The sequence below is a fragment of the Haliaeetus albicilla genome, chromosome 16, assembly GCF_947461875.1.
Source record: "Haliaeetus albicilla chromosome 16, bHalAlb1.1, whole genome shotgun sequence".
NCBI lineage: Eukaryota > Metazoa > Chordata > Aves > Accipitriformes > Accipitridae > Haliaeetus > Haliaeetus albicilla.
Window position 1 is genome coordinate 26,292,431 of NC_091498.1, and position 23,870 is coordinate 26,316,300.

General features: G+C 45.5%; 1 protein-coding gene across 6 annotated transcripts in view; it reads left to right on the top strand.

Moving 5' to 3' along the window:
• The window catches only part of BDNF (brain derived neurotrophic factor), a 40,499-nt gene extending 30,031 nt beyond the window's left edge, over positions 1-10,468 (top strand). For 5 of the 6 annotated variants that reach the window (XM_069804023.1, XM_069804025.1, XM_069804024.1 and 2 more), the window contains one exon: positions 9,153-10,468. In XM_069804023.1, coding sequence (XP_069660124.1) covers positions 9,153-9,914 — 762 coding nt within the window. In that variant the 3' untranslated portion in view covers positions 9,915-10,468. Of the gene's footprint in view, positions 1-7,599; positions 8,106-9,152 lie in introns of those variants that run through there. The other variant, XM_069804027.1, reaches the window with a different exon arrangement.
• Positions 10,469-23,870: the final 13,402 nt, after the last annotated feature.

The following is a 23,870-nucleotide window of genomic DNA, read 5'->3' on the forward strand; positions in this document are numbered from 1 at the left end:
GCCACTTTCTTCAGCGGGGAGGGTGTGCGTGAAACAAGACACCCAAGCGCAGAGCGGAGCGGAGGAAAGTTAGCTGGTGTTGGGCTGGATTTTGCATACTTCTGTTTATAGGCATGTCTGGGCTATTTATGTGCTTATATCGGTGGGGGAAGGGAGGAGCTAGTCTGCACACCTAGAAAGCTTTTTTTTTTCCTTCCTCTTTTCAGTGTAATTATTACCAAATATGCCTGTATCCCTCAGGAGTCCTGAGTGTGAGGAAGCTGTTTTGCTGAAACCTGTCATACTTTGTTCTGATAATAGGTATTGGCTATAGTTTAGGTGTCAACCCCATCTGATTTTATGACCACATGAGTACTGGCCCACCTTTACAGCTAGTATAAATCTATGAACAGAGCACTATGGATTTACACCAGGCAGTGACTGTGTCCACCAGAATTAGGTCCACTGGAACATACTGCTTAAATGAACCACGACCGTTTTTGTGCAAGTAATTTCCCATGATGCCACAATCTATAGTTGTATCTGGTGGCAAGTATGAAAAGTCATGAACCAGGTAAACGTCATTTTTAATTGGGGAGGGAAAGGACCCAATGTCTGTCTAATTCACAGGAATCAGTGTAATGGTCCTCTGTGAAAGAAACTACACCACTATACAACTGGGAGAAGGCAGGAGCTTGATAAATTAATTTTTCCTGCAAGGCTGCAGGTTTTCTTTTGTTCTGTTAAATGTTTGTACCTTGAGCACTACAACTAATGAAGCTTGTTTTCAGACACTTGCATCTTTGCCATATGTACCTCTTCATCCCTTCTAGTAATTCCAAACCGTTTTCCTCTGTGGAGCTTGTGAATTGAAAGCAGCAATACGCAGTGTAGTAAGTCTGTAACTGGGTAAGCCTGTATGCTGGTGGTTGCCTGACTAAGGATGGAGGAGGGGGGGAATTTATTTGGTAGGTCTCAGCTACTTGCATGTCAGTTAAAAAAACGTGACCGTAGAAATAGCGTTGTCTGTGAAACTTATATCCCTCTATTGAATCCAGTTGAAGTTGGCCCCCAAATTTTTAAAATGTATTAGGGATAGAGAACCAGGCATAGCAATTGCAGAAGTCTTGTTTCAACATGAAACCGCTTTGAAGGTGGGGGAAAAAAAAAAAGCTCAAAACTATAATGCTTTGAAATCTGTGGTGTGCTGCATTGTCATAGTAAAATTTCAGTGGTGAAAGAGCACTTCTTGCCAAAGTGTTTTCAATACAGTTATGTTAACATTAACATAACTTTCCAGCAGTATTATCTCCAATGATAAAGCTATTGTCACAGCAGGACACACGCAGGGCTGGCTGCCCAGTGAGGTGGGTGAGATTCCTAATGAGTAAATCCTTGTTCAATACAAATTCCTCTCATTGTTCCATTAATGTAGATTGAGGTGTCTTTGCAAACACAAATTTCTCCTCCTGGTCTGGTTGTTCCCATGTAACGTTGGACTTGAGTACTCCCAGAAGCTGCTCTGGTACCTTGGTGTAAGCTTTCATCCCTTGCCCCATCTGTGGAAAGTATATATGCATGGAGATGCTGTGCTAACAACTGGACTGAGCATGTGTTGAGAGCAATCTGCACATGAGGGCAGGCAGCCAAAGATGACTGATAACACCACTGGCAAACGCACGCATATTGTTAATACCTGTCAGGGCTCTGACAACAGGCATTTCCAGTTTCTGGTTCATGCACATCACAACATACTGATCTGCTTCATTTCAAGGACTGGCTATGGCTAAAAAGCAAGGTATTCTCTTACAGCAGTGCCACACACAGTCAGGGTCTCAGCAAAGGTAAGAGTATTGCAACAGAGGGGTATAGCCCTTGCTCTCCTCCCTTACCCTAGAGAAAGCACTGCCTGCCCAAGCCATGGGTAACTGCTCCATCTGACGCTTGTGCTTTTTAACCATTAATTTTCCTTGGCTGAGCTTCACTTGTGTTGCTGTGGAGTGCATAATGTTCTATAGGTCCCAGGAAGCTTGCCACTTGCAGTAGAACCGATGGGTGCGTGGGATGTTTTACATGCTGTTCGATAGTTTATAGGCACTTGTAAGATCCAAGCTCAACTGGTACAGCAGCTTCTGGGTTGTTCCAGGGCTGCTGGACACATGTCGCAATACGAGGGATCCAACTCACGCTAGTTTGCATGCAACGTGCTCCATTCTGTTCCTGCTCTCGGGTGCCAATTATCCATGACTTCAGTGGGAGCTTCATGTGTGTACTTGGCAGAATAGCTTAGTCCTGTGACGATTCAGCACAGTATTCCGCACCGAAGAGCCGTAGTGAAATGGAAGACAAACCACAGATGCTGCTCAAAGGTCTGAGGTTCTGCCCTAACGTTCTTCTGTGCACAGGTTGAATTAGCATTATATAAAGCTCTAGTGGCTATCGAAGCAAATGATTTCGGAGAACTGTAATTATCTGCTCCCACGGAGGAACCAGATAGTATCTTGGCATGGAGTTATTATTTCGTGGAATTGTTTTGTGGTTTTTGGTTGTTTTTCTTGTTTGGGGTGGGGGGGGGGTGGGGGAGGTAGGTAGCCTGTTCTATAGGTGAACTTGCTTTTCACAGAGGTTGCATAATGTTACTTCTGAATGACCACAGTAATGGCATGAACGTACCTTGACATATAGTCTAAAACAGATTAATGCAGTTTTCTAAGCCTGAAGTCAATTTTGAAATTGGAATTTGCTAATGCTTAGGTTTTAGACTTGGAAGTCATGTCCCTACTGTACAGTATTTCTGGCATGGCACTAGGAGTGCGGCATGTTACCCAACCCGTGATACTCCCGATGAGCAAAAATAAACCTGCTGGTAGCACTTTTATTTCAGCAGGATTTTCACTGCATACCTTTGTATTTCAATGTGAAATTTTGGCAAAAAGTGTTGTGGTAAAGCATTTTGTGTTTGATATGTATAGTGGCATGCACACAAGTACCCTTTTGGAGCCGGGTTTCTTTGTTTACAGTAGGGATCGCAACCCCCCGTGCAGTTTGAGTGCCCCGTGTGCAGGATGCTGTATAAACAGCTGGAAAGGCAGTATGTGTGTCACTGGCTCAAGAATCAGTTCCCATTGTCAAAGTATAAAAATAGTGCACATCTGTTCTCTTCCATGGGTGTTGTATCTCTGAAAGCTCAGATACCATCTGTGAGTCTGGCCTGCTATTCCTTCACTTGCGCCTACTGCCAAGACTCATCCCGCCTGTTTCCTGGTATGGGCAGAATGGGTCTGAGATCCATCCGACAGAAATCCTACTGGGAACTCCTTGTAGTCCCGCACTTGGCCAATTTAAGTATAAGCATGCTTGTAATGAGGAGACTGTCTGGTCTGCGCCCATTAAAGCAGCTGAATTCTCTCTCGCGGAGCTCTGAAGCAAGTGTGCCCTTTGCATGGTCGTTTGAGTGGCCAGAAAGGTATGATGAAAATTTGTAGGAAACTCTGATGCATAACTCTGTGAAAGATCAGGGGTGTAATGTCACGGCATTATTATTTTGCCATTATTTTCTTTGGTTCTTTCCCACCTCTGGTTGACAGGAGAAATTGTGGGGTTTTTTTGTATGCGTTGGGGAACGAGTCCAATAAAACCTCGGACCCCCACAAAACCCCCTTGTAGTGCATACTTCTCCAGAGCCGAGGTATTGCTGGAGTTTCTTTACTCTTAAAAGCTGTACTATAGGCAATATTTAGCAACATAAGATGAAAGCAAATTTCTCATGGTTAAAGTTGTAGTTTACAAACATCTTGCAAATTTGCTTGCTATTTATCTTAGTCTTCAAAATGGTTCTTAGTCTTTGCCATCTCTGGCATTATGGCTAAGTAGCTTTTATTGCCCCAGGGGAAACCAACATGAGAATAAAAATAAAATAGGGTTCTTCTTCCTGACATGAAGTACCAACTTAGAAGAGTACAAATTGGCTGTGGGTGTGCATGTGTATGTATTGGGGGGGAGGGCACTTTATTTTCAGTAATAAAAAGTAGTTATATAGTATGCCGCATAAATAGCTGCGAGGATAACCAGAGTGTGTCAGACATCCAGTTATGCATGTGTTAAAGGTTAATACTATTTGTTCTCAGTACATTTAGTCTTTGCAAATCATGTGCTGACATGCATCCCATTTTGGTATTTGTTCACACACTCCGGTAATGATGCGTAGAGCAGGAACTCATGCCTGTGCCATTCAGTAGTATTTAGTAAATTGAACTTTTGTATAAAGGTCTTAGAAAATGGCAAGGCAGAAAGTGAATGTCGTCTTGCTGCTAATTTTATCTTCCACTGCACACTCCTTTCTGGAGATTAAAGCATTATGAATCTATTCACTACTGAAAGTTATTTCGACTTTCATGGTGCATATCAGGATGCAGAAAAGCAAGTACATGTTCACAGCTGTTCCTCAGGTCTCTCTGCTGGAAATACAACCTGTTAAGCTGCTAGATTTCTGCTTAAAATAACTAAAAATAACGAAATAAAACAATTAACTGGTGAATCCTCATTAAAAACAAAAACTGAAATAAATAGTACAGCTAGGTAATTGACTGCATATGTAAACTAGCTGTAGATAATTGACATGACCTTCATTTAATGAGCCTCCTTCCCGTTAGTGAAGATGACAGCCACAATTACGGGCCCTTATTCTAGCTGTAATTGTATGGGCTTTATTGAAGTACAAACTAGGTCACGTCTTCCTGAGACCTGGTCCGTGGTGGGTGACCTCTTTTCATTGCTTCAGCTTTGCTGTGCTGCGTGAGAGAAGGAAGGATGTTCTTGCAGCCATGAGAATGGATGGCGTTCAGGAAACTGGTCTCAAATGTGGTTTCTGATAGAGACGTCTTGCGTGACCTGGGGGAGTAGTTTAAGGCTAGGTCTCAAGGAGGCTAGCATATGTCTATCTTATACAAGTTAGTGGGTGTATACAACAGGGTATGGGACAGCAATCGAACCAAGATGCCCTCTCCTAGAAAAGTGTTTGATCTTTTATGCCCACTGATGTAGCTGAACAGGAAGAGTGCGAAAGGGCTGCAGCCTTTAGCCATTGTTCCTAGAAGGTGAGGAGTAGAGACCTGAATATCCTACAGCTGAGAAGGGAGGGGATGAGTGCATGAAAGGTCTACAGATTGAGGTTGTATCATCAGTGATTTTATTTTGTATTTTTCTAGCTGCCTGTCTGACTAAAAAGTGGCCATGGCTAGTCTGTTTTGTTTGGCTTTCAGTTGTATTGATGCACTCAGAACACATGGTATCAGCCTGGTTGCTCCCGTTAAGAAATACTCAGCACTCATAAGCCTCCATGGGAAATAGTTGCTCAGTCTACCAGGGTAGCATCAGGCGTGGGTGTACACTGAAATGCTGGGGCATCTCCATGTAAGGCCTCATAGTGGTGGACGTGCCCAGCATGGAAAGAGGCAGCACCTTGCTTAGTAGCATGCTGGGAAAACAGGAAAATCCAGCTTTCTCCCATCTTCCCACCCCAGTTCCACTTCTGCGTGCGGTAACATGGTGACTGCCTCGTAATTGGAAGGGTGTATGTAATCTGTTAGTGTTTGGGGTTTACAAGGCACTTACTGTAACAGGACAGGCAGTATCTCTAATCTTTGCAATATAGTGAAGGTTTGATAGTTGGGGAGCAGAGGAAGAGGACTGGAAGCTGCCATCCAAAGTGTTTCCGATGACCTTTTTCTTCCTACATTGGGATATTAGTCCTGCCTCACTAAGTAAGAGATGAACCGTGCGTTCGTGAGTCAGTTCAACGGTAGCTGAAAGGTTGTGTTTCTGCCCGTGGAGTGAGATGTAAATCTTATTCTGCTATAGCGTGTTAAACTAGTAGATTTTGAGCAGCTGCTACTAGAAATTGCTATGGCCTCTAAAATGAAGAAATTTCCTAGGTGTTAAAATATTACTTCCTCATATTAAATCACTTGATACCATTTTGCTGCCAAAGACAAGGACTGTGTATGTTGCTCAAGTCACTGTCAAGATGGAGAGAAGAATCTTTCCACATCCTGCGTGCACAGTTTGGCTTAGTCTGAGACTCCTTTACAAAGAAGTAGATGGTTGATCTGTGTCTGCTCGCTAGGAGTATTCCGTGTGTCTGTGCTGCTAAAGCTTACTTTGACATACTCTTCTACTGTTATAAATGGGAGGAAGAGGGGTGGCTTTCGGTGGGACACATTTTCTTGTGTATTATCAGTATGTTACATGGATAACGGCTGTCTTAAAGTTGTTGGTTTTCAGAGCCTAGTTGTACGTTGTTTCTTGCTACCCCAGATAATAGTGGGGGTTGTATGTCATCAGACGGGATGTAAATCGATCAAGCTTGACAGCAGTTTCCTTCCTAAATGGAAGACAAAATTGATTAAGGAAGGATTAATTTAACGTGAGGTATAAAGTACTGTTAGATCTGGTGACGAACCAGCCATTGGCAGAGGATGCTGAGGGCTTATTGAAGTCAGTTGGTGAGGTTTCTCTGCACCTCTCTGTCCTCCGTCTTTTTGTAAGAAAACAGTCCATGCGAACAAAGTTGCACAGCCACTATTCTATTCATTTCACGTCCCTCCCAAGTTTATTGCTACTATGAGAGGTACACAGCCCAATGACGACAGTGAAGGATGTGGCCTGATCCAGGAATCCTTCTATCCTTTGTCTACCCACCGAACTTGAAAAGCAGATGTTCAGCCTCCAGCTGGTGCACTTAGGTGACGGGTGCAAGCTTCTCTGTTTTGTGCTTGTCTTGGTGCCTCTCGTGTTGTGTCCTCTTTCGCACTGGAAGGCCCAAAGGCCCTTTGGGGGGTACTGTGTGCTCAGACAGAGTCTGTCCTCTGGAGTCAAGATACTGGCTGGGACCTCTGGGCACTACTCTAATAAAAATAGCAGGAACTTGATAAGGAGCCAGAAGATCTGCGTTCTGTTCACTGCTCTGGTGGTCACAGTGTGATGTGGGTGTTTGGGTTTTTTGTTTTTCCTTCTAAGTTTTATATAAAACAAGTCTCAGAAGAGGGAGTGTATGAATATTATTATTTCTGTTGCCTGTTCCACTGGCTCTGCATTTGTATGCTAGCTGAACTGCCCCTTCTTCCTCTTGTCTTGTTTCTCCTTGTTTGATAAAGGAAGACTGATAGCTTTCTTCCTTGTGTTTCAAATCATCTCTGTAGTGTCTGTCGTCCTCCCCTTTGAGGAAGAAATCTGATACTTCTCCCTGTAGAATGTTTTAAAAATCCTAGGATGAAAAAATCTGCAAAATATTAATGTTCTGCATTGCTAGAGCAAACACTATGTTCCTGTGAGTCACAGATGTCAGGTTTGTTTAATCTTAATAAATCTATGCCACAGTAACACTTTTAAACAGGAAGAGAGATGGAGGGATGAAGGAAGAGTTGTGCTGGGGTTGAGAGGATTCTTAGCCAAAATTTTGTTTAGGGGGGGCTGCGGGTGAGGAGGGCATGGACACAAACCCAAACACTTCCCACCCACCCCCCACTTCATTAAGTAAACTTTGAGACCTACGTTTTGGGCACTGCCTTTCTAGTACGTATTTCATTTTCTTTGTATGTTTTATGATAGATTGTCTTTCCATGTTCAAGTCTTAAGAGTACTAGTTTCCCACAGCAAATTTGCAGAAGATGAAGTAAGGCTTTCTACATAGCACCCTGTTGGCAAACAGAAATAGCGTTTACTCCAGTGAGCGCTGCCAAGTATGAGGTACTTCCGAATGAACTTCAAAAGCTCTGAAACAAGCATTAGCTGCTGCTTCAAAAATGTGAACAATGCCATTGCTTTCTAGCAAGCAGAACTGGTGAGAGCAGGGATCGGAAGGAGGAGAAATAACAACTGATGTGATGGATGTTGTAGTAGCACTTGGGATCAGACAGAAAGTATAGCTCTCTGTCACTGCAGGATTTGGGTGGTTCCTGTTGTAATAGTACCTAAAGTATGTACTCTCCGCTTGAGGAGGAAACAATTCCTACCCTGAGGAATGTACGATCTACGGAGACATAGCGAAGCGCTTGGGAAGGAGCATTCATACAAGCCCAAGCTGTTGGGAGTGCTGATGGGAGTGAGTTGTGCTGATTCCAAGCCTGGTGAGGAGTTTTCTTACCGGCACTCTTTCCTGGTACTACCCCTCCATGCTCAGTGAGGACAGAACCAAGCATAACTCATAAGCCTCAAAGCATGGCCCATAACTTCTGCCAGAACTTGGGGCAGAATGAGAGAGAAACAGGCAAACTGCTGTGTTTCGGTGTGGCAGTAGGGCTGGCTGTGTTTCTGGTTTTCATGTTGGTCTCTGGGCTGGAACTGGGTTTAAATAGATGCTTTGCCCACTTGAGAACAGGCAGTATGGGGCTCTGGGAAAGTATGGTACAGTGGTTCTGGTACTGTCACTTCAGTATAGCTCTTACCAGCTCTGTCATCCAGCAGGTCCCTTCCATGGCATTCACACGATGCAAGCAGTCTGTCCAGCTCAAATTTAGTATACTGTCCTGGACCATTTTCTTGTCTATATTTACACATACATACCTTCTACTTTTAGAGGAGGAATTGACCTGCTGAGACCTCAGAGTTTGTATGGCCTCTTTCTGTGTTTTGAAGGTTGTTTTCAAAATACAAATGCAATTTATCCTGGTGCTGTTTATTTTGGTTGGGGTTTTTTTTGTGGATAGAACAATGAAATATTTTTGGCAAGGAGAGATCTTAAAAATTAAATACTTGCATTTGCACTTGAAGTCTTGCCTTTCATGCTTGCAAAGCTGCCTTTTACTGCTGAATGTTGCATTGCTAAACAGCAGTTCTGCCTTTGCTGTTACTTGAAATAGATGTAATCAGTCAATAAATAAGGGGTCTGTATAGCATCTAATTTCATACTTACTACAGAAAGACTTTGGCACGCAAGAACTCTGACTTGCTGGTATCAATGATGCCTAAGCTTTGGCATATGCTTTATCTGAAGCTCTAAATCAAAGAACACCCTTGTACAAGAGTATGCTTTATCACCGGTAATGAGTTGCGGCTGCATGCAGCAGATCTCCGCAGAAAATGCATAATGTCTCAGGACAACTGGGGTGAATTTGTATTACTCCATCCCTTGTAAGTTGTTAAATATTTTTTTTTCTTGTTCTTGTCCTTGACAGTTCCACCAAGTGAGAAGAGTGATGACCATCCTTTTCCTTACTATGGTTATCTCATACTTCAGTTGCATGAAAGCTGCCCCGATGAAAGAAGCTAGTGTAAGAGGACAAGGCAGCTTGGCTTACCCAGGTCTTCGGACCCACGGGACTCTGGAGAGCCTAAACGGGCCCAGTGCTGGTTCAAGAGGACTGACATCGCTGGCGGACACTTTTGAACATGTCATAGAGGAGCTTCTGGATGAGGACCAGGACATCCAGCCCAGCGAGGAAAACAAGGATGCAGACTTGTACACATCCCGAGTCATGCTAAGCAGTCAAGTGCCTTTGGAACCCCCGCTGCTCTTTCTGCTCGAGGAGTACAAAAACTACTTGGATGCTGCAAACATGTCCATGAGGGTCCGGCGCCACTCTGACCCAGCTCGCCGCGGGGAACTGAGCGTATGTGACAGCACGAGCGAGTGGGTGACGGCGGCGGAGAAAAAGACTGCAGTGGACATGTCCGGGGCGACCGTCACAGTCCTGGAAAAAGTCCCAGTACCCAAAGGCCAACTGAAGCAATACTTCTATGAGACCAAATGCAACCCCAAGGGGTACACAAAGGAGGGCTGCAGGGGCATAGACAAGAGGCACTGGAACTCCCAGTGCCGAACTACCCAGTCTTACGTGAGAGCTCTCACCATGGATAATAAAAAGAGAGTTGGCTGGCGCTTTATAAGGATAGACACTTCCTGTGTATGTACATTAACCATTAAAAGGGGAAGATAGTGGATTTGTGTTGTATAGATTATATTGAGACAAAATTATCTATTTGTATATATACATAACAGGGTAAATTATTCGGTAAAAAATAATTTTATGGACTGCATGTATAACTGAAGTTTATACAGTACAGTGGTTCCACAATCTATTTATTGAACATATCCATGACCTGAAGGGGAACAAAAGTCATTTGCGCACAAGTTGAAAAAAAAACAAAAAAAAAAAACCAAAAAAAAAACAAACAAAAAAACCCCACAAAAAAAAAAGAAAAACAAGCGAACAAAAAGTCTGCATTACATTCCTCGATAACGTTGTGGTTTGTCGCCGTTGCCAAGAATTGAAAATATAAAAAGTTAAAAAAAAAAATAAAATTGCATGCTGCTTCAATTGTGAATTGATGATAAACTGTCCTCTTTCAGAAAAATAAATTGAACCAAAACATTCCGTTTACATTTTAGACAGTAAGTATCTTTATTCCTGTTAGTATTATATCTGTTTACTGCTTTTAACTTCTGATAGCGTTGGAATTAAAACAATGTCAAGGTGCTGTTGTCATAGTTTTACTGTTTCTCTTTTACTTTTGAACTCCCGTCAGATTGAAAAAGGAAAAAAAAAAAATCATTACCTTATTCTGGATTAAAAACAAATTTGGTTTTTTTGTATGTTGTGAAGGTGTTTGCAATAGCAATCCAACTACTGACAAAAAAAAAATAAAAAAAAGAGGCAACTGAAAAAGAATGGTGATGTTCCACTTCACATTCTTGAACTTTAGGCTTAAAGACAGCACTTATTTAACTGTATGGCAACATGCTTTTTTTGGGTTATTTTCTTTTTTTTATTATTTTTTCATTTTATTTGCTGTCTTTTGGGACCTGCATTTGTTTATACCATGTTTGTTTGTGTTTGGGGTTTTTTTTGTTTTTCCTTTCCTCCCTCTGGAAGGATGTTGGTTGTGATCTTTAAAGTATTTCACTTACCATACAACTGGAGCTTGTCATATAGAGTGTTGAGAGCAATGATTTTATGTAATAAAAGACTCTGTGCTTGGATCAAATGTCTTGGTGAAGCACAAGAAGAATGTCACTAGAAAAAGGGTCTGGAAGGACGATAGTGGATCTGAAATCAGGTTGGTCGTGGGACTGCATAGCTCAGCCAGTTCAGGGACAAATGGCAGTGTTGTGGGTGGACTTGAGGCTATCCAAATTGCAGTCAGCACTGAACGCGGTCCTGCGCGTCGACCTTTGCCTTGTACGACGCTGCCCTTCCCCTCGGCCCCCGGCCTGCGACGCACGGTGTGCGAGCTGCAGCGGCATCCCTGCCCGCAGGAGCCCTGGGAATTCGCTGGGGAGCGAGGCGGAAGGAAGCCCTGCCTCGAGCTGAAAGCAATTAGCATTTACGTTCGTGTGGCTCTACCTCCGCTGTCAGCCTTATTTTATGAAACAAATAGTGGCATAAAATAATACTCTTGAAGTAAGCGAAGAGCAAGTGCTGGAGGAGTTGGCTTAACGTTGCTTAGGTTCTGACAGATGGATTTAACCCTGCGCTACCCCTCTAACTATCTTGGCAAGTATTTCTAAAGAGGCAGGTTGTAAGTCTGAGAGCTGTGCATAGCACTTTGCATTGACTACAGTGGGCAGAGAGGCAGAAATAGCTCACTAGTGAGCTCACTGAAGGCAGATGCTATATTTGTAATTCCTGTAGATGAAGAAAAGTAGCTGAACAAAGAGGAAAATACTGCAAAGTAGAATTACTTGTGAATGCTGCAGAATCTGCGTTTGTCTACCTTGCTGTTGAAGTTAATTAAAAACCTGAACTGGGCAAAGCTTATTTGAAATGTGATTCCCCCGCAATAATTCTCTTTTGAAGAGCATATTTAACGCTGAGTTTGTCATTACTGGTAGAAGCCCATGCTGGAAGCTAAGAGAGACACATTCAAAATCAGTGATTTCTTCTACTTAGGGTGGAAGGGCTTCCCCTTCTCTAGGATAACTGGCTGTCGAAGGAGAACCATCCCGACTGCACACTGAAACTCTTTTGCGTTGGCCATGCGCACGCTGGACCGTGAGTGAGAAGAGAGGGTTGTGTGACCCACCCCAACTTCACGCTTCAGCCTTCCCAATCAATTGCAGATATTCAGGCTCCCACATAGAAATCAGAAATGAAAAAAAACTTACTGAAATGTCTCAAAACGCCAACTGAAGTGTTCTTCATGCAAATTAAATGTTGGTCTAATGGAGAATTTCATTCCACTCTGGCCAGTACCTGTATGTGTATTATAATTCTTTGCATTTAATAACCCAAACGTGGCTCAGGAGGTATTCTCAGCAATATTCCTAAACTACAGCAGAGGCATGGTGTAATGGTGGCTCCCCTGAAAACCAGGGTCGGTTGCTTAGGAAGGGGAAAGGGTGATGCTAATGAGTGAATAACGAACAGATCCCTCATCTAGACTGGAAAAAGAAATAATAGCTAGGACATGACAGTAATCTAATTCCGATACAGGAATAAAATAATTCCCCGTTCAAATAAATTGAATTTCCCAACGAGAAGCGTTAATGTATAAATCATGCTAGAAATGAAGTTCCTCATTTCCCAAAGTTAATTACGGCTATATCCTTAACTCGGAAATCCTCACGTGTCGTAGGTAAGGGTGGCACTGGTGTGGCAGAATTAAAACAGTGGGCTGGTAGGTTCGGAGGGGTAAAGGGCAGCCCGTGCGGCCGGGGGCACTATGGGATGGAGCTGAGAACCTACAGAAGAACCGTGTCCTGTAACTACATCTAGAGTGATATTCCCCGTAATACGCCTGTTGATATGACATGAAACTGGCAATTAAACTGCGGTCCCATGGCTCTCGCCCGCGTGGCCTAATACATCCATGAGCACAGGCTTGGCCGTTTTAGTTAAAACAGAGATGGGGAGGGAGGGGTGTTGGTTTTCTTTCGTGTCACTTAATTAAACTCTTGCTGTGGTCTGTTTGTGACAAAGGTATATCATGCATGTCAGCAGGCCTAGTGCTGTGTTAAAGTAAAGACTTGCAACTGTAAGTTAATGTCTGTGGCCTTGTTCTCTATTATTCACCTTGTGTAACATAAATATTTATTGTATATTTATATAATTTTATGTTTTTTGGGAAAAACTGAAATTGGCATTAAAATTTAAAAGCAACTGCGTCATATTGTAAATATAATTAAGCTATATTTAAGTGTACTGATTAACATAATATATGTTTAACTATAGAGTTTTTTATGTTTTTAAATATATTTTCAAAATATATATATAAAACTTGGGGTTTTTTGGGGGACCATGTGACTCTTTTCTCTAATTGTAAAACAAACTTGAGTTTTACTATAAAGATGTGTGTTCTTTGTTTTAAAACAATTTTTACTTTATTTTAGCAATAAAATCTCACTCGGAGGGCAGACAGCCCCCTGTTTCATAGCCGGACAGTTAGCATTGGGAGGGGAGGGGTGGCAAGAATTTACTTTCCATAGAAGTTGGGGACACTTGCAGAATGATGTCTTTCCATTTAATTCTAGCACATAAGTCCTCACGAGACTAAAAACCCATGAATGACACATATCAATGATTTTATTATAATGAGTGCGATGGAAGTGAGGGGGAGGGGTTACTAACCTTAGTAACTAAGGGATAAGTGAGACAAACTCAATAGCTATAGTCCAGTCATGTACCTGATTTTTAAATGGTGTCTTGTATATTTATATCCCCTGCACTGAACTTATTTATGACCCCACAGAGTACCAGGGGTGGAATTCCTTGGATTTAACATATTGTTAGCATTTCTGAAATAATATTTTCTACTACAACTGCCAAGCCTTTGTATATTTAATTATCCCATAGCCCTAGAACAATCAATAAATCCTCATGATGAATAGAAAGCTTTCATATAACTTAAGGGGGGAAAAAAAAGCACAAAACCAAACTCTTAAAAAATTCTATTGCTGCGAATTTCCCAGGAGCCCAGCGCCAGCAACGTCTCCGCAAGAACCGAGGAAACGGTGCTTCAGCAGAATCTCATTTATATTAAACGCACATGCATGTGCACTGCTTGCTTTATTGTTGCCTTAAAAAAAGCTAACGGAAGCAGGAACAGATACTAAAACCTTTGGCGTATGGAAGAACGGGGCCGTGTTATTGCCGCGCCGTGCGCCCGCTCCTGGCTGCGGGAGCCGGCTCCGCTCGGACCCTGCCTCCTCCCCTAGGTGGGACAGAGGTGGGCGAGGTTGCTTGAGCTTGTGAAATATATAGTAAATATATGGCATAGATACCTAGGGAAAGAAATGGTCACGCTCAAAAGAATACGTATTTGAACTACAGAGGAAGATACGGGAGCTAACCCTGCGTCCGTACGCTCTACTGAATCCTAGCTCCGTAGGGGGAAAGAAAGATGTTTCCATAGCTTTTATCACTTGGAGCAGAAATAAAGGCATATAGCTAGACTTTTAAATTACTCAGCCAGAAAACAATAGCAAGCAGTAAAGGAAGATTTTTTGAAGAGAATATCAAGGCTGCAGTGAAGTGCAATGAGAGGGGGAGGACGTTTATTTCAGTTTGTCCCGTGTGGTTCCAATACACTGCTTCCAACAGGCTCCTCCTCGTAATTAAGATCTCATTGAGAAGACACCTTCTGGCAGGGCAATTAAAATGAAAAAGGAAGGGATGCACTCGTTTGGAGCAAATATAAACAGGCCTCACTTTATAAAGCAATTTTAAAGTTAAGAGGGTTCTGTAGGGGGGTGTTTTGGAAGAGGAGAAGGTTTTTCTGAATTTTTTTTTTTTTTAACCACTTGCTACCGTTTTGGGTAGTCAAAGACTGTGGCGTTGGTATAAATCAATGGAGTTAAACTTATAGCTTTTTTTGATGCCTGGGAGAGAAGAAGGCCTGGAGATGGCATGAGTGGGTCTAACTTCTTCAGGCAAGATTTGGATTCACCTGTGGAATTTGAGATGCTTCTGGAAATCAAGCCTTTTAAATCTCATCCTGTTAGACGGCGGTAGAAAGCACTCAGAGGTAAGCTGCTCTTTGCTACGCCGAAACTCTGTTGAGGGGAAGAACACGTAGCTGCTGGTTTTTTGCTTTGCTGCGCAAGAGTGAGTCTCTAAAACCTTCCTGCAACCCGCTCAGTTCTCTCGGGGGTCCATGCTGAAGTCACAGACACGTATATGTATTTACCTAGATGTGAAATAGCTACTGGTGGTGCTGGTTTGTCTCCGTTGGGCAGGCTGGTGCTGTGTTGTCGACTCTGTAGGATTGCAGCCACCCCACCCGTTGCTGCAGGTCCCTGCTCCGTAGGAATAACCTGCAGAAGGAACCGAGGGGTGGCAATTCCCAGTAATTCCCCAGTGCCCGGGAGGGCCACGCAGGCAGCGAGGGCTTCCCTGCTGCTGGGAGCCCTCCGCCGCGCCGGCTCGCAGCAGCCGCCGCCGATCTCATCGGCGCAACCGGTGCCGGTTTGCTCACGCAGGGATTTTTAGGAGATGAGGGGGAGGATTTGGCACAGGGCTGCAAGGCTTCTCGTCTAAATCCCTCCTTTCTGCCTCTGCCAGCTGGGCAAAGCACCCGTGGCAGTGGGGAGAGGCAGGGAGCTGCCTTTAGCCCCCGCCGTGGCGAGGGGACGCTGCGGTGGGCTCTCCTGCCCGCCGCCCTGGGACTGGTAGCACCTTGCAACTGGACGAGGCTGTGACTGGGCTCGGAGACCCTTCCAGTAGGGCCAGGCAGACGGGTAGAATGACACGGGCTCGGGAAAACCGAGCTAAAATGTTTGGAGAAGAATTTTGTTTGTGTGTACCGACACCAGCGAGCAGGAACCTGAGTCCCCGGTACAGGCGTTGCTCTTATCCATCAGCACAAGGTGAAATGACGCTCTTCCTTGTCTTCCTCCGAGCCTCAATAAACTCCCTTCATATCACAGGAAAGAAGGCCAGAGCAGGAACTCCAAAAGCTTTTGATTTATCTAATAGGAGTAATCTCTCAGGTGATAGGCAAAGGGATGGGTTACAAGGAAGGAATTCGTCCTGCTCGGAGCGCAGAGTTTTGCACTTTCAGAAACAGCATCTCGCGCGTCTGCACTCTGAAAATGTTTCCCCTTGCTACAATAATCCTTTCTTTATACCATCCCCTCCTCCCCTTTATTAAAAAAAGACCCCAAGCAAACAATCTGGTCTAGCTTAAGTCCATAAAGTACTGGAATTTCCAAGTTAAAGCTGCAGTTCATGTACGTAAACCAAGCTATCTTCTCCTACTGTGTTATGTTGGTTATAATAGCCTTTAAAACTACTCACACTCTAAATAAGAGCGTAGGTACTTACTGCACTAAATATTCCTTCAACTGGCATCTACACTGAGGATTTTAAATTATCCTAATAAGGTTTCCAATTATAATTTTTTCTGACCTTTAACTAAAGACCACTCTGCTGGGAGACTCATTTTTGCTCTAACCCCAGCGTGGTACTTCATAGAATTTCACTATATTTGGACTCCAGTCTTGGGAATCTGTTATTTAAAGACAATATAAAGTATGTGCGGCCATGTTTGTGTTGCAAAAATAGTTAGCACTGCCAAGTTCATTATTTACATCCATGAAACAGCCCAATGAGGCCATTTCACTCCCGGTTCTACGCTCTGCTCTTACTCAAACACACATAATACATGCACAGATCGGTACAGCTGTAAAATTGAATGGAAGCGTGTACGCAAAAGAGCTTTGAGGAATATAAAAAGAACAAATCTAGTGAGCTTTGTTGAAAGCCAAGTGCAGATGATGGGATGCAGGGCAGTTGCATCTTACGTGCTGCTCCTGCAGCCCCTTTTCGTAGCAGGATGGACATCCCCACCTTTGCCAGCCAACTCTTTTGGAGCAGGAATAAACAACAACAAATGAATACCTAAAGTCCTGCTTAGTTACAAGAAGTACATTTATTTGAACAAACAAACAGCACCCAAACAACACATTTCTTGCTCAAGCTGTGCAGCTTTTTTTTCGGGGGTTTTTTTTTTGTTGTTGGTTTTTGGGGGTTTGGTTTTTTTTTGGTGTCCCTCTGGCCTGCTTTATTCTTGGGACAAGCAAAATCACCATCCTTGACATCCCTGTGTGGCACAGCCCACCTGGAGAGCAACAACAGGAGTACATTTATTTTAAAAATAAATCAATCAAATCACTACATCACCTCGTAAATGAATATTCTTTCTGCCCTGCCGGAGCTACTGCTCCAGAGGGTACAGTCAAATGGGTATGGTGCTGGTGAAGGTGCAGATCTCTCTGCTAACAGAAGGCACCTGCCAGTGCTGGAATGAGGCAACAAGGTGACTTGTGCTCGCTTATCTAATGTCAAGTCACCTCCCAGCTGGTCACATCTTTTTTTGGCCACTATTCCCTTGGATTTGATTGACATATTAGTTTTAGAGATGCCGTAGTCTGGCTGTTGAATTCTGAAGGGTACAGAAGAAAGTCTCACTCGGCTTCGGCTTACCTATTCGCTACAGCCATGTCGTTTTACACTTTCCTTCCTTCAAAATTTCCCCTCCTCGCTGCCAGCTGTGCTGGTATGGAGTACTCACCTCCCCATTTCAGGGGATATAAGTTCAGACATGCTCATCCAGTCTCGCTAATAGCTGCTGGTACATACCTCCGAGCCACGCAGGTCTCCGACAAAGCTGTTACGGCAGGAGAGGGGCCACGGGGATGCGGCTTCGGAAACCGAAGGGACCCTCCGCTTGGGAAGGCAGGGCACGGCAGCCTGCAGCCGGCTCTCCTTGCCTTGCTACGCAACGTTTGAGTAGAGGTGTAGTAGGTATAAACCAGGAGTTCCTGTTAGTTCACTGCAAGGTATGACGCGGCATAGGTGACCCCGGCCTTAAATTCTGACAACGGCTCGTCTCCGCTTAGCGCTTCAGGAGGAACAAGCCGCGCTCCTGTTTTCAGAAGGCTTGTTGTGAACGAGCCGTCTAGTGAAATGGAAATTCATCACCTGAAGTGCTAAACAGCAGCTTTTTTTTTCCAAGGGGAAACTAGGGCAAACGCTCAGAAGAAGCTATTGGAGGGAAAGCATCGCTTTGCATGCTCCCTTAGAACATGTGTTACCTTTCGCTCCCCAAAGAGCTAAAAATCTTTACGTGACTGTATGAATTGAGGCCTTGATAGCCAGGTATTTTATTCCGGTAAGCCTAGCGAGCGCAGGGACCACAGGACCCTGTTTGCCAGCTGTTAAATTCAGTTTGCGCAGCATGGGACACAGAGGAAAGGCAGACGAGCACGTGAAATCTCTTCATAAATCTGTCAGGTAGGCATCCGCGGTTAGCAGTAGCAGTGCTCTTCTTGTCTGTGCCTCCTCTAAATTAAACCAGAGATTCCAGGCATAACTCTGCATGTCCTTACGGCTTTATAATTGTTGCCTGCACGGCAAGTCAGAGAAATAATGAGGATAAAGTAGTGCAAACAATAGCTATACAAGCTAATTAGCCCTGCCTGTCACTGAAAATAATACAGCGAATGGGCTGACGATCTAGAGCCTTGCTTGAACTTTCAAGGTAGGAAGTTAATATGCGGAGATCCTGAAATAAAGTGTTCCTGTAGCCCAAGATGATTTTAGGTGTCTGCAATCCATTACCTACTCAATGGTCACGTCATAAATCCCCCTTCAGAACCACAATACTCTGTTACGTGTTTCGTAACACAATAGATATCTACAGTTTCTAAGAACTGGTGCAATATCTCTAATGAAGTATGTGTCAGGTGTTATGCAGAGCTATAACTACAGTATAATTTACGGTTTGGTGCCAGACTACCGAAATGACCACCTACGCAGTGATGTGTTGGAGCATTTCAGAACAAAGCTGCAAGCCTGGAAGCCTCTGCAAATCTTTTTTCTTGGAGCTTTCAATTTTCTCTCCTTTAAATAGGACAATTTCTCCTTAATCACAGAGCCTAATTCTGCCTTTGAAAAGGACAGTGTCTACTGAATTTAGTAGGAGGATTGAAGAGCAACTCAATAAATCAATAGAGAATAAACCTAGCGAAAGTCATTCTGTACAATATCAGTTTTTAGCTCAGGAGGTCCCTGGGCTGAAGGCTGGCGGAGGAGTATTCTGGGCGAAAACTGCTATGAAATTACCCGGTTTCTACCTCCATCTGGGCATGGGCCGTTGGCCGATGCTGGAGGTCAAGCATGAGGGTGGCCAAGACCGGTGGTCTCATTTGGTGTGGGCTTTCTCAGAAATGCATTACGGTGCTTGCGGGGTAATGGCAAAAAGCCCCCGTGCCCGGCGGTGCTGGCAGGAGGACGCGGACCCCACCACGCCGCGCGCCTGCGTGGCTTCCAGCCCTGGTGACTACTGGTCTCGGAGGAGGAGGAGGAGAGCGGGGGACCTCGCCTGGTCTGGGGGGCTGCTCCGAGGGCACGGTGGGCAGAGCCTTTCCCGGGGGCCTGAAAAGAACCGCATGTGTAACTTCTTCCCGCTACTTTGGTCTTTACGCTCCTAAATTGTGCGAGTTCGGCTTTCTGGTAAATTAAAGTCAGGCCAGCGGTCTGTTTCAGATTTACATACGTGTATTTGAGATACAGCTAGCCTAGGGAATCAAGCAGGGATGAGAAACCCGTCATGTCTCGGCAGTGCCGCAGACTTGACACATGGCCTCAGGCACACTCGAGCTCCCCAGCTCTGCTTTCCCATTACATTTCATCTTTTTTGTTGTTGTTGATGTTGCTCTGAATGTTGTCGATTTTATTTTTTTTTTTTAATTTTTTTTTTTTTTTTAGCAGGTTGCTAGCCGCAGAGCCCTGTTCCTGGCCGTGGGCAGATGTCCCACAGCTGTGCGGCCGGCCAGGAATTCCCACTTTGCTTTGAAGCAAATGAGCTTGTTCCACGCAGTGGTTTTAATCCCCCACCAGACAGAGTGCAGACCCTCTGCTCTGGTTCAGGGCTGTGGCCACCATCTATTTCTGCCTCTTCATGTACTATAGATCATACCCGGAGGTTTCGGTCATTAGCCAGGAGAGGGTTGTGCTGTGTTTGTCCCTGAGCATCGTTGGGTCCCAGTAAGGAGGCACTTAAGTTCTTACCGTTGGGGTCCTGCGGTGTTTTGCGATGTGTCGGTGTTAGAGCAGTGTCATTACTTCCGAGCTGGTGCGCTGTTTTCTCTGCAGTAGGGAAGGTTGGTGTTTTTTCAGCATCTGGGGTGCGAGTGCAATTAAAACCCCACTGGGTGCATCCTTTGCCCGGCAGCACCCTGATGGAAAGGCAGTGCATGGCGTGCGCCCGCGCTATGGGCATGACACCGTCACAGCGCCCTACTGTCCCCTCCCAACCCACAGCCTGGGGAGCCCCAAAACTTACCGAAAACGAGCATGGTTTTGGGAGAGAGGACGGCCAAAGCTTGGCCCCTGTGGGAGGAGGAGGTCGGGCCACCCAGACCCGCTCCAGCAGGCAGGAGCCGCTGTGCCGGTCGGGCGCTGCGCCGTGCCAAACCCCACAGGGGCCCTTTCCCCCCCCCCCACCCCAGAGTCCACACTGCTCAACGGCTATTGCAAATCTGCCTTCAGGAAGAGAGATTTTTAATACTGACTTTTTTTTAATCCTATATCGTCAAACCCAGACAAGCTATCCTGAGCCCAGAAAGCGCGCGCGCGGGAAGCCTCTGCGAGCCGTATGGATGCAGAGCTCCACCGGCATCCCACAGCTGGGCGATGGGGTGGCACCCGCGTGCGTCAGGCCGGCACGGGTGTCCTGCGGACCTCGCTGAGCCTCGTCCCAGCCTACCCCAAAAGCCACGACCCCCGTGGACGCCCATCCCGCCACGGATTTTGAACTTTCTGTCTCCAACCCGACCTTTGCGCGCCGAGAGGCAACTCCCCCGAAGCTCTGGGGTCCCTGCTGCACGTCTGGCTCCGTAGGCTCACTTTTTTGGGTGCGTTGGTCCCGTCGCTCAGCTGTTGGGACCGACCGCCCGGCGAGCAGCCCCGCGTGGTGGTGGGGCTGGCGGGGAGGCACCAGGCACACACCGGGCAGGAAGGTTGCGGGGAAGAGGGTGCTTTGGCACCTGCGAACCAAATGGCTGCGGGAAAGGGTTGGCATCCGATCCAAAACGCCAGGCGCTAATTGCAGTTCAAAGGATCAGGACTGAAAAATAGTGTCTCCAAGAGCAGCGAGCGGGAAGTTGTGTTTCCCATGAAGTGCTGCGTAAGCTGGCAAATGTCTGTCATCAGGGAAGTTTTAATTCTCCGTCCTTCTGAAGTCTCAGGAAAAAAAATCAGAATGATGTTTTGGAGAACTTTTTCCTTTCTAGTGGCTACCAAATGTCCTGAAACCCTTTGTGGCTTGGCTTCCCTATAGGGAGAGACATCTATGAGTTCAGATAACTGGTGCTGGGGCGTCTGCCCGTGTAGATGGAAATGGACTCTGTTGAACATGTATATTAAAAAAAAAAAACAACCAAAAAAAAACCAGAAAAGACTTTCCGCCAAAGCTGTGATTGCTGCAAGTAGTAACTAGGGAGTTGCAGGAACTTGTATTCAAAATACAAAGTTTGAGCTGTGGAGAGAAAACTCTGGCTCCGCTCCTTGCACGGCAGGCACACTGATCGTCTTTGTGGGCCAGCTTGGTCTACAGGGCAGCAAACCCAGTGTTATTCCTTAACAGGTGTATTCCAGACGTAACAACTGTACCTGGGAGAGGAATTTGGGCCAGTCCCAGCATTTGGGTTGGGGCGTATAACAGGATTTGACTAATGTGATCAGGAAAAATGTTTCTTTCAACTACTACCGCCATACTCCTGGCCTACAGTTTTCTTTCTTTTGAGATGAGCAATATGTGATGCCAAAAACTTTTTTAGTTTTGAAAAACATACTTATGAAGGCTTCAGCACATCGCTGGACACAAAACTCTATCCTTCCTATAAATACATATTGCAAAATATCTGTTCATTGATGTTAAAATATCTACAATATAAATATTTAGTAATATAAATATAACTCTGCATTAAATAACTAAACAAAACCCATGACAGGCTGTGTGAGTCACTAGTGCAGATATATGCTGTATTGATTGCTGATGCAAAGGTCCACTTTGTAGGCTGATTTTATTTATCAGAATACATGCACCGCTCCAAAACTGGAAATACTCCTACCCACAGAGTATTTAAAGGATATTCAAAATAAAATCCCCCTCTGCAAGTATAAAGCTCTGTCAAAGACTTCAGACTCCTCAAGTACACTTCAGGCTTTAAATGACGGAAAATAAGGGCTCCAGACTTTTTTTTTTTTTTTTTTTTTCTTTTGCCTGGCAAACAAATGTGACATCTCCCGGTGAGGTCCCTGGATCCAGCCCTCCCCTGCACAGAGCTGCACATACACAGCGAAACGGCTCTTGCACTTGGTGTTTGGACGGGTCCAGCTCAGCCGGGACCCAGCATTTTCCGTGCTCGTTTCCCACAGATTCTCAACTCTAACGCAAAGCTGGGCGTATCGACACCAGCCCTTTGAGACGGGTGCACGTGAGGGTCCGAGCGCCTGACTCTCATGAGCCTAGGTCATTGGGGACTGGGAAAAATACCAGGACCTGGTATTACCCATCCAAAAATCCCCGTGGATAATTAACTAGCGCTACTTTGTGCTCACGCCGCTGTTGGTCTCACCCCCTCGGTCCCGCTTCCCTCCCGTTGTTTCTCTACCTCCTCACCTGGAGGAGAGCTCCACGGCCAGGGCCACCGCACAAACCTGGCCCCAGGGACGAGCCATCTCAGGGCGAAGCCGCTCTCCCTCCACGAGAGACCCTCGGAGAGCCCGTCCCCACGGATCAAGCAGCCGTGGGACAGCTCGCAGGACATTTCGGGGGGTGGTGGCTGTGTAGGTCTGGGCTTCGCCAAAAGGGTAAGACCTGTTAACAGCTTCCTAGGAAGGAAAAAAAAGGGACAAAGCCATTTCTGGCAGAGGGGACTGGATTTGCCCCAGGAAGGAGCAGCCTGGGAAGCGGATGGGAAATCACCTCCCTGCCTTCTCACGGCCGAGATGTGGCGTGCAGAGGCAACTAGACGGAGCAACGGGAAAGAAAAGTCAGAGAAAACAAACCCGGGGGAAAATGCTGGTCGGTGGGTGAGCGTGTTTGCAGGAAGGAGAAGAAGAAACGGGAGCAATGCAGCTGGCCAGAGGGGGAAAAAAACCCCTTGAACTACCGCATGGAGCTGCAGGCCAGGGGATGCTGCTGAGCACAGGGGGGTACGAAGAGGCTGAAGGGGCCGGTGCAGCTGAACGGAGAGGCCAGGAGCTCGACGTGGGGATTTAGACGTGAGCAGCCTCCACCGAGGGCTTGTTCGTGCTTGCGTGCTCTCAGCGTCTGAAAGAGCGCGGCTTCGCTAATGAGCAGATGTTTTCTCCGTGTGGCTGTTACAACATCCTTTAGGGTTCCTGCTAAGGATGTGTAACCAGTCCCTCCCCACCCACGCTCCGGCTTTGAATGCAAGCCGTAAGACACAGTTGTGCAACAGCGTTCGCTCCTGACAGTCCGAGGTACGTACAGAAATGAGAGCTTTAAATATAAAAATAACCCTGCTACTGCCGCAAACGACTTGACATTTCTGATCTTCAGACATTCAGCAATCTGCCTTACCCAGAAACCCAAATTTGGGGTTCCCAATGTGCCAGCCACCTGCGCTGCCAGCTTTGCAGTTTCTTCGTACCCGGCTCCGGAGCTGCGTAGAAAGGTCATCTCAGCCCGAACCCAAACTGAGAACAGGACACACGGGGTACCAGAGCTGCGGTCCCATCCGTCTCCTCCAAACTGGCCAGCCGTTCAGCATCACACAGCAGCCAGCTCAGCTGTGGGGATGCTAAGGGTGTAAAAAAAACCATCGGGGTAGCGTAGAGTAACAACTGAAACGTTACTCGTGTAAGCCACGAGCGCTTGCTGCTTTTGTGAATGCTGTAATGAGATATCAAAAACTTTTCAGA